The sequence below is a fragment of the Hyposmocoma kahamanoa genome, unplaced genomic scaffold, assembly GCF_003589595.1.
Source record: "Hyposmocoma kahamanoa isolate Upper Pololo Valley unplaced genomic scaffold, ASM358959v1 91977, whole genome shotgun sequence".
Lineage (NCBI taxonomy): Eukaryota > Metazoa > Arthropoda > Insecta > Lepidoptera > Cosmopterigidae > Hyposmocoma > Hyposmocoma kahamanoa.
Genome location: NW_020654744.1, coordinates 553 through 11,191, shown reverse-complemented (window position 1 = coordinate 11,191; position 10,639 = coordinate 553). Strand labels below are relative to the sequence as shown.

The 10,639-nt window shown below is 35.2% G+C and overlaps 1 protein-coding gene across 1 annotated transcript; it reads left to right on the top strand.

Annotated features, from left to right (window-relative positions):
• The first annotated feature begins 2,042 nt into the window (after window positions 1-2,042).
• Window positions 2,043-9,914, top strand: LOC113236393 (type II inositol 3,4-bisphosphate 4-phosphatase-like). Its single transcript, XM_026472429.1, has 2 exons — window positions 2,043-2,192; window positions 9,726-9,914. Exons 1-2 carry the CDS (start codon window positions 2,043-2,045, stop codon window positions 9,912-9,914), a joined length of 339 nt encoding a protein of 112 aa, XP_026328214.1.
• The last annotated feature ends 725 nt before the right edge of the window (window positions 9,915-10,639 follow it).

Here is a 10,639-nt window from a genome sequence, read left to right as displayed (position 1 = left end):
AATAGTGTTGGTATGTAAATATAAAAAATGTGTCATATGATATTTGAACCAATTGTACGCTCAGTGTCTTATTTATAATAAAATTTAGCACGTTCTGAGTATAACTGTAACAAGTCAAATAAAGCCGATGGTTCTAGTGTAATTTTATTTTCTCAAACATGTTTGGAAATCGGACTAAAGAAAAACTGTCATACCGCCAAGTGCTCATAGCATCAGTTCCCGTAATTGCGAAAATTAAAAAAATATTTTCTATTGGTATTACTTATTATGTGGAAAACTTGTCTTCCCAAATAAATGGGTGAAAACTTATAAAAAAAAGTGGCAGCGACTGGTTTTATCCGAGGACTTGGAAACTCTGAAACTCTCTTTCAGATACGCGGAAGACGTAGAGTTACGTAAAATATTGTAGAGAATTGATACAGTATGCCAACTTTGTTTTTATTGTCTTCGGGTTAACAACAGTACACTAATTGTGTATAGAATTACAATACAGAAAATACAAACAGAGTGAACTATAGTTAACCACAGTTATAATAGTTTAAAAAAGAAAGTATTGTATATGCACCACGAGTGTGGAGGGTGTGCTTGTGTGGGATGTGTTTGTGTGGGGTGTGTATGTGTAAGGTGTGTTTATGTAACGTTATGCAGTGAGACATGTTTATGTATACTAAAGATGTTACTTGCGAAGTATGAATGTGGGACAAATAAGTAAGCGATAGATATTACATAGTGTTACATACAATGTTATAAATATAAGTACTCCAACGTAATGTGAAAGTATTAATATAAAAATATACATAATAATCTGCCATGTGAACTTGCAATAATTACATTTACATTCTCTAGATTTAAACCTTAAAAAGATAAAAAAATTCCTGCGGAGATGATTGGGAAGCCACTACTATTGCCTAATTTGTGTTTTGTATTATCTTTATTCTAAATTTACATATCGCTCTGCTATTACAATAGTATTATAACTCAAGATTTGTGAATTTCGAGATTATATCATTTTTGAACGTAAAATTTGATTCTCTACACGTCATTAAAACCGTCGATAGCCAGGTGGCCTAAATAGTTCTTATTCAAAAATATTAAATTATTTTTCCTCTTTTTATTTTTAAATATGTATATTTGGCAAGTAGGAAATAACCTATACATAAATTTACACAGATCTTTCACGGGAAGCGAGAAATTAATTTTTCGGCGATTCTGAGATAATACACTTTTTGAGTTATTACACTATTGTATTAACAGTGTGATATGTCTTTCAATAATGACGTAACGGCAAGGAGAAAGATGTAACTAAATTCATCATACGTGTACTGAATGCACCAAAATGATTTTGCTTTTGGGGTAATGCCGCCGATATCAATAGAATCCTTGTCCTGCAGAAACGTGCGGCTAGAGCAATTTACAATCTGGGCCCCAGTTTATCTTTGAGAGATAAGTTTAAGGAAATTAACATTCTTACACTAGCCTCACAGTAGATTTATGAAAATGTAATTTATGTTATGAGGAATGGTAATTTCTTTTAGAAGAATAGTGACAGACATAACATTAATACGAGGAATAAAAATAAACTAGCTGTTCTTGATAGTCGTCTCACAAAGTCAAAAAATCATTTAAAGGGCAGTGTATACGTTTCTATAACAAGATTCCGGTTGATATACAATATTTGCCTTTCACGAGGTTTAGAACTATAGTGAAACAAAAACTTTATACTAAAGGTTTATTTATTATGCAACTTCTGCGTACTTGGATGACAAAAATCCGTGGTAGTAACATTTCAAAACGTAAAAAATATATATTGTAAATGTTGAATGTGTACAAATGTTATTTACAAAGAGCAACCCCTAGAGTTTCTTGCTCATTCTTCTCAGGGGAATCTGCCTTACGAATGAGCGGTAGAGTTTAACCATTGTGACGATTTCAAGTGTAATAATGCTTACCTATGAAATAAAGATTATTTTAAATTTGAATTTGAATTTGATTTAATCAGGTGGATCACTGCTTTCCGTTTACAGTAACGATGTTTTTTAGATATGAACGAAGTCCCGCTGTGCGAGCTGGCGTTGTCCTGCGACAACCTGCTGTGTGACATGCACGGACGGCCGCCGTCGCCACTCGTCGTCATATACGTGCGCTTCTCCAAACACCTCTCCGTACGATACGGCTCCACGGAAATTGTAGAGGTACTATTTTTTTTTCTTATTTTGCAGGTGTCAGGTTTAATTTTGGGCACCGTCGAAATCACAGACTTATAGACGTGGCAAGTGTACCTTCTTCGCGTGCCCAATGTAAGCCTTTCTCAAACTGATAACATAATATTAAATGATCATTACAAACAATATGAAAAAATGTTAAAACGTTTGGTAATAAAGTCAAAAAAATTACAAAATATACAAACCATAAAAAAATCTAACAACGCAGCTAAGGCAATGTGGAGAGTAATTAAAGAGCAAACCAATAAATCAAACAAACACACGTACAAAAATATTAAACTCATTTCTAACAACAGGCAAGTAGAAGAACCTGAATCGGTGGCAAATCTTTTTAACGATCACTTCTCTTCCCTAGGCAGTACAGACGGACAAGCACACGGTGAACCAGTTTCCGATCGCCCTATAAATTCTCTTTATTTGACTCCTGTTAGCGAATGTGAAGTACATAAGATTATTCGTAGTCTGAAAAATAAAAACAGTTTCGGACATGATGACTTCCCACCTTCTCTTATACGAAAGTGTGCCGATGAACTAGCTGCTCCACTCTCATTGCTTATTAACCAATCTTTTAGCGAAGGCATAGTACCTGACTCAATAAAAATATCAAAAATTAAACCCATTCACAAAAAAGGCGATACAAGTGACCCCGCTCAATACCGACCTATCGCGTTGCTACCTACCTTTGCAAAAATCATCGAAAAAACTGTTGCAAACAAACTTTACTCGTTTTGTGAAAAATTTAATATATTCAATGAGAGTCAGTATGGTTTCAGGAAAAAGAGATCTACAACCTTGGCCCTATATAAATTCGTAGACGAAATCCTTAATATAATAAATAATAAAAGTAATGCAATCGGTATCCAACTCGATATGAGTAAGGCTTACGACAAGGTGTCCTATAGGATAATGCTATCCAAACTGTATGGTATAGGAGTTAGGGGTTTGGCACATAAATGGTTCAAATCATACCTCTCTGACCGCAAGCAATATGTCCAGATAGAGTTCCATGACCCCCAAAAAAAGATTGATACAAAATGTAGATTCTGACAAAACCCACATGTTGGGGTCTATCCCACAAGGCAGTGTGCTAGGTTGTTTGCTTTTCATTATATATATTAACGACCTCCCCAAAAAGTTCGATGAACACTGCGTAATCTTTGCAGACGACATCTCAATTGTGTTCCCGCTTAAAGACGACAAAAATACATTAACTTCCCGACTTGAATACATCCTAAATAAAGTGACTAACTGGCTTAAAGTACATAATTTGGAATTAAATATTGAAAAGACAAAACTTATGCAATTCCACCCTTACCAAAGGAGCAATGTCGATATCAATTTCTCATATAACAATAGTCATATAGAATGCGTCGACGTAAATAAATTACTGGGCCTAGAGATGGATACTCACGTAAACTGGAAGGCACATATCCAAAAAATATGCTCTAGAATGGCAAGCTTCACATACGCCTTATTGCAATTAAAAAAGACCACAGACCTAAAGACGGCCCTGTGTGCATACTATGCGTATGCTGATGCGTGGCTCCGATATGGAGTGGAATTATGGGGCAACAGTACGAACGTAGGTGAGGTTTTTATATACCAAAAAAAAATGCATAAGAATACTATCCAATATAAAGCCAACAGAAAGCTGTAAACCCCATTTTAAGAAATTAAATATACTAACACTACCATCGTTATACATCCTACAAATGATTAAATTTATAAGGAACCATAAACACCTATTCCCAAATGAAAATAAGCCAATAACTCTACGACCCAGACACAGGATACCGGTTCCACCTTCAAAATTAAAAATGCACAGTTCTGGCCCCCATTTTATGTGCATAAAAATTTATAATAAGGTCCCAAAATGTATAAAAAATGAAACTAACAACAACATTTTTGATAAAAAAATTACAAATTATTTAATAGATAAATGTTTTTACACGTTGCAAGAGTTTTTTGACAGCAGTGACAACTTGTAAATGTTGTTGACATTATCAATAATTAAGATTGTTTAAACAATATTTTACCTATAGTATAACTGTGTTAATTTCAATTATTTTTTACTATTAACTATTTTGATATTTTGTATAAATCATTTAACTTTTATAGAATATTGATTTGAATTGTATATCGTAAGTGAAAAAATTTGCGGTGCCCCTCAGGGTGACATGGTTGAACTATAAACTATATTTAAGAACTGTGTTACCCATGTTATGCAAATAATAAATGAATTATGAATTATGAAGGTATAAAGCATAGTTTCCCAAAGTGGTCCCTACCGCCCTCCAGTGGGCGCTGAAGAATCCTAGGGGGGGCGGCAGGTTTATGCTGTCTATATAAACTACACTACAAATATGCATAATTTTTCCTTGTGATTTTTTGTGTTAACTTAATATAAAAAATACGTGTTTTCAATTATTTTTTGTGGTGGTGGGCGATGATTTTTTTTTCTTGCCTAAGTGGTCGGTGTACCAGAAAGTTTGGCAACCCTTGCTATAAGCGGTTAGTTGCCGCTGCTACGCTTCGGAACGCGCCCGGCCGTTGTCGTAGGTAAACATCAGTCGAAAACGCGAAATGTGCCCAATTGTGCCATTAGAATGAAAGGGTTGTAACCCTAACTAGCCGTGAACAGGTTCACGGCAATGAAATGGGAAACTTCCGGTCCACAAAATTTATTAAAGAACTAAAGTTTAAAGAAAGGGCTGTAACAATAAAAAGGTAAATGTAAAAAAACAGGTACAACAGTATAAAACTCTCCCTACACTTTATTGTTAAGGCACTTACCCCTAAATGGGCCGAGTAACTGAATTACAGATATAGGTACACGAAGGCTGTAGACTTATAAATTATTACACATGATTTACCTTACTTAATGATTATAAACGTAGTAAAGAACCAAAATTAGCGATTATTCGCGATGGAATTTGGAACAGCTCCGACTGTTGTGGCGGTCGAGCTGGGAGTGACCGTGGTACGAAAACAAAATGTGTGGAATTTGAAGGAAGACGGAACAATTCAAATTTAAAATTTAAATACATGTAAAATAAAAAAAATGATAGGATACAAGAGGAGAGAGGCGTTACAAAAATGTGAGATGACAGTGAAAGGAGGTCACACCGTCACAAGAATATGTAAAAACACCACATATATGTATATGAAGCATTGGTAAAAGGCGCGTATCTGCACTGAACCAACTTTTACAGGAGAGAGATTTAACGTTATCACTTTGTTATTTCAATGGTTACGACTTTCATTCTTGCACCGTAAGCATTAAGTTTTGTCGTCTACGGACTGGTAACGACAGATTCATGGCGAATAAATTAAAGAAATGGAAACTTATAATCCAATGCTAGTTACGCGTAATTATACTATCCCCGACGATATGTCAGTGAAATTAATCACAGGCTTATGAGACTTTTCAATTTAAGTCGCACAGTGACGTACGGAGTGATTGTAACCGTTAGATCTTTCTTTGCGATTAAAAACTGAGTGGCGGTGTAATTGTTATGGTGAGCGTGTTGCTTACGTATGGGGGCAACACAATCACCCGTATAACTTGTTACGCGGACGCATTGTTGTTGTAAGGTCAGGTGGGGTAAGAAGAACATGGGGGAACAGGGATTTGAAACCTTAACTCGTAATCTAAAGAGTTTACCACTATAGTCTCTCAGTGGATAAAATAGACAAACAAATTAGTTTAATAAAAATGGAAGTAAATTAATTTGCTACTCCGCGAACCCAGTGAAGGTTAAATCGCGCAAAATAGTTGCGCTTGTGTTGAATATTTTTTCGTGCAGCTAATTATCCCACATTTATTCCATAATAAAAAACATATTTTCACCTCTAAAATACCTATCTAAAATACCTGGAGCACCGCACTGTATGGAAGCGAGATATGGACAATAACATTAAAAGACACAGAGACATTGGAGTCATTTGAAATGTGGTACTGGAGGCGAATGGAAAAAATAAAATTGATTGAAAAGACATCAAATGAGGAAGTTTTGGAAAGGATTGGGGAGGAGGGAAGTCTTTTGAAGGCAATGGAGAGGAGAAGGGGGTAAATATTTGGACATTTGTTACGTAATGACGAATTTGTGAAAGTGATAATTGAGGGGAACATGAAAGGGAAAAGAAAAAGAGTAAGACCGGGAATGGTGTGTAGTGAACAAATAAAAAAGAAGTTCAAAGTGAACTGCTATAAATAGGTCAAAGAACTGGCTATGAACCGTGAGCAGTGGAGAAGGCTACACCGACAAGAGTCTAGCTCTTAAGTAAAATGATGATGAATTATCCCACCCTCCCTCCGCATAAAATACAAGCGCAACTAGAGTCACAAACCACCACCAAAAATATACCTACTATATCATTCATGTATAGTTGAGAAACAAAGACCAGTTTAGTGTACTTGAAATTCTGATAAGATTTTATTGGTTCTTCCTAGAACTCAAAACACTTCTCTTAAAATAAAGTATCTATAGGTGTACCAGAACCTGCAGGTCGATTCAGAATCTTACGATAACTCTGTTGTCGACCGATTCGATTAGATATCGTACGATTTCTTTTCATTTTTATTCACAATAACCGAATCGAACGTCAAACTGTCGTATTCGAAACCGAACCGCAATGACGTCACACCCGGACGATTACTCGTACTTCTCGTCCGGCAAAGGCTACGTAAACGTTATTCAGAACGCAGTTATCGAATGAAGGTTACCGAACGTCCTATTGTTTACAAAGCAAGTATGTAATATGGAAATCTTTTATTATTTTAAATAAAATATGGATTTTGTTAAATTTTAATTTATTTTAACGCGAGACTAATGAATTCCCATATTTTGGCATTTAAAGTCTTAAAAATGTATATAAAAGGATTTCATTTTTCCATTGACTTACAAATAAATGGACGACGGGTCTAATACAAAAACCACGAAAAAAGTGTCCCATTCGAAATTTAAATTGTAATGTCATCGCAGTATCGCGCTGTCAGTAGAACAAATGAAGACTAAAGCGGAGTTTGGCGCTCTGTATACGATTTTAGCGCCTTACAAGTGCGGACACTTTTTAGCGCGGACCCGACGTCCATATAATTGTAAGTCAATGCATTTTTCTTATAATCTATATTCGCCGACTAACTCCGTAAACGTTGCTGGATAACGATATCGTATCCGAATCCGAATCGAACGTTTTAACTCGATTGTTCTGAATAGTTCGGTAAGCGCACTTCGATTCGAGAACGATATCCAGTCGAACGATTCTGTTAGATATCGGCGAAGAGTTCTGATTCGGGATCCTGATGGGACTTAAGACAAATTTAAATTTGTAGTGGGCGACATCAATATCTAGTCAGAAAAAATGTACGAGATACTTCATATTTTTTAATTGACCAGACTTGGTCTAACCTCGTACAATGTTTTAAGCTCTGTATGAATTTGCGTGTGAGAAAGGTAAGTAATGTCTGACACATTTTAATATTAAACAAAAATATATCAATTACATTGTGGGTGTTAGATTTATTTATGTTTGCAGTTTGAAGTAACTCGCATTTACGACATTCTGGTACACTTATACCTCTTAGCCCACCTGCAATAATCCAAGTTTCAGCATATTATTTTTTAATCATATCTAAAAAGAAAATGCTTGTACTTTTTTTAAAAGTCCATGCTTTGGGACTGTTCGACTTTTACGGACACGTTACGATTGCGTTGGTAACCTATTGTGTTTTTAACACAAAATCGCTTTAGCAAAGAAAAGTTTACCTTAACACTCGGGATATAAGATTTATATTCGTTTAAGGTAACGCAGTGTCATTTTATGACCTTTTTCTTGATAATATGCTTTAGCTGTTACCTATGTTACATTTTGGGATTATCAGTAAGTCCGTGGGGTATCAGAGTTTTAAAAAATAATTATCAAATTTTAATCAATTATGTATTGTCGATCTAGAATCTTTTGCCATCCAATCATTACCTGAAAGGTAATTTTGGAATTCCTCTTTCATAAAAATTCGTGTCTTATAAAATACAGTTCTAAGTGTCGTTTGACTGTCGGTTTGGTCTCTTCGCTTTGAAAATCGTGATTGTTTATAGAATTTTCGAAACACTGAAATAATTAAAAATCTGAAGCAGCCTCGTCAGATTTTTACTAAGTCGGGTGAGTACGGTGGATGAGGTAACACATCCCGAACTAAATCTAAAGATGTGCGTGCTTTTGCATTATCACAATGAAATACAACGCCTTTACGATTCAAAAATGCGCGTTAAAATAAAATTAAAAAAATGACCATAGCCAATATAATATTTTAAAAGAAAAAAATATTTTTACGTTTAAAGTTAGCTAGTGGTAAAAACCGACTTTTTGGCCAACCCGTTATTTAAAGTAACACAAAATATAACACAATTCAGAGGATAATATCGCACGTTAACTTTAATACCGTCACTATACGAAAATCTTGCATTATTTTAACTGCCTTCAAAAAAAGGAGGAGCTTGTCAATTCGACTGTATGTTCTTTTGTATGTACGTTACGTGATAACTCACTTTTTGAACCGATTTTGCTGATTCTTTTTTGTTGGAAAAAGTGTACCTCAGATGTGGTCCCATTCAAATTTGAAGAAAATATTCCACCTCTAAGGGTGGTAAAACTAGGGGATGAATGACTTTTGAGGTCGGTTTTCTTATTACTACAGAGTAAACTGTTTTTGATAAACTTTAATGCCCACTCCAGACACTTGATTTTTTTAGTGACGAAATTGATTTCACCTGCTACATTTGAGAGCAATCAGTTTTTATACTTGACAAATCTTCTACCGAGCAGAATAAATTTTTATAAGTCTTTTGCGCAGTTCTTTTTTAAGACTGGGTTTAAAAAGGGTGTTGTGGACTGTAAAATTGGGGTCAGGTGCTAATGAGGAGCGAGTGAGACCAGAGGTAATGTGCTTACATTTTATTTAAACATGCGGAAATGTTCATTGCATTATAAAAGTTCGTACTCTCAAATCCAAGATGACGTTAAAAATAAAAATAAAATATTTGTATTAGTGACGTTATCATTCTCAATTTGCGATATATTTCCGATTCTAAACTTGAATTACTACTCAAACTCGATTGTTTGCAATCTCTCCCTTCAAATTAGAGATGACACAGTTTCATAAATAAATAATTACCGGTTTGTTGTTGTGGTATGTTATTTTTAGGTGATACGAAACTTTTATTAAACAAAATTCATCACAGTCATGACTTCAAGATTAGCATTAACAATAGCCCAAGTAAAATCGGAAAAAAATAATGTGGTAACTGTGAAATAGTCTTAGATGAAAACCCTTTGTTTGTTGACATTTATTCTACATCGAATTTGGCTAGAGTATAGTGGTGGCAGGTACTTCCCTGGATTAACTCTTTCACAAGGAGCTCTACTGGGCGTTGACTTTCCATATTCCCAGCCGCGTGTTAGACTGCTTTGTTATGGTCAGTACAATAGGTGATACAATTTCAGACATGCAGTAACCCGTGTTTCTCGAAGACCGTACTGTTCCGGGCGAGTGACGGGCTAACAGGCGATGCCGTAGTTCGCATAGTGGTCTACGACGTCAAGGAACGAGTGTCGGCCACAGCTGTGCCAATGGGCTTCACAGCTATGCTGCTTAGCACTATACAGGTAACCGGTCTTCATCATCCTGTCTAACAACTAAGTATATAAGTAATTAAATATTATAAGTTCTTTGACCATAAATAAATAAAAGTATCATAGTCAAATAATTAATAGGTAAAATTTTACAAAACGTAATTTTTTGCTGTGCTGATTTCACTAAGAACGAGCAAGAAACTCTAGAGGTTGCTCTTTTCAAATAAACAATACTGTCAAGCCAGTGCTTCTACTACGAGATTACAGCGACAGTTATCGCTAGCGACCTTCAAAAATGTTCATATACAAAATGTTAACTTGTTAATAATAGTAAATACAAATTGTTAGTTACTTTTTGTGACCGCTAGAGGCGCTGTATAATTTGCCATATACAATTGTGAAGTAATTTACGCGGTTGCTAGCGACAACTGTCGCAGTCAAGGAAGAAAAAAATCAATGGAAGGGCCTTAAGCCTCAGATACTGTCAGAACCGGTGTCGCCAAACCTCACACATTCTTAATTTGAAACACTACATCTTGATATTGATTGGTCGTAGTTTTAAATTTAAAAGAAATAGCAAATTCTGCGTTGTTAATATAATTTAAACTTTACTCAGTTGCTGTAGCGTTGAAAGTCAAATACCATCAATATCTATTATTGCAAGTTGCGACGTTTTGATATTATATTGAAATTTCAATCAATGTGCTGCTATCTAGCGGTAAATTGCTGAACGACGACGAATTGTAGTTATTAATTTAGTTCTCCAAAAAAGAAGCGACCATTTT

What these genes read in the sequence shown, in the direction of transcription:
- LOC113236393 (XM_026472429.1), top strand. Translation starts at nt 2,043, where the DNA reads ATGAACGAAGTCCCGCTGTGCGAGCTGGCGTTGTCCTGCGACAACCTG. An exon ending in GCTCCACGGAAATTGTAGAG is followed by an intron (nt 2,193 to 9,725) that starts GTACTATTTTTT and finishes ATACAATTTCAG; the next exon opens with ACATGCAGTAACCCGTGTTT.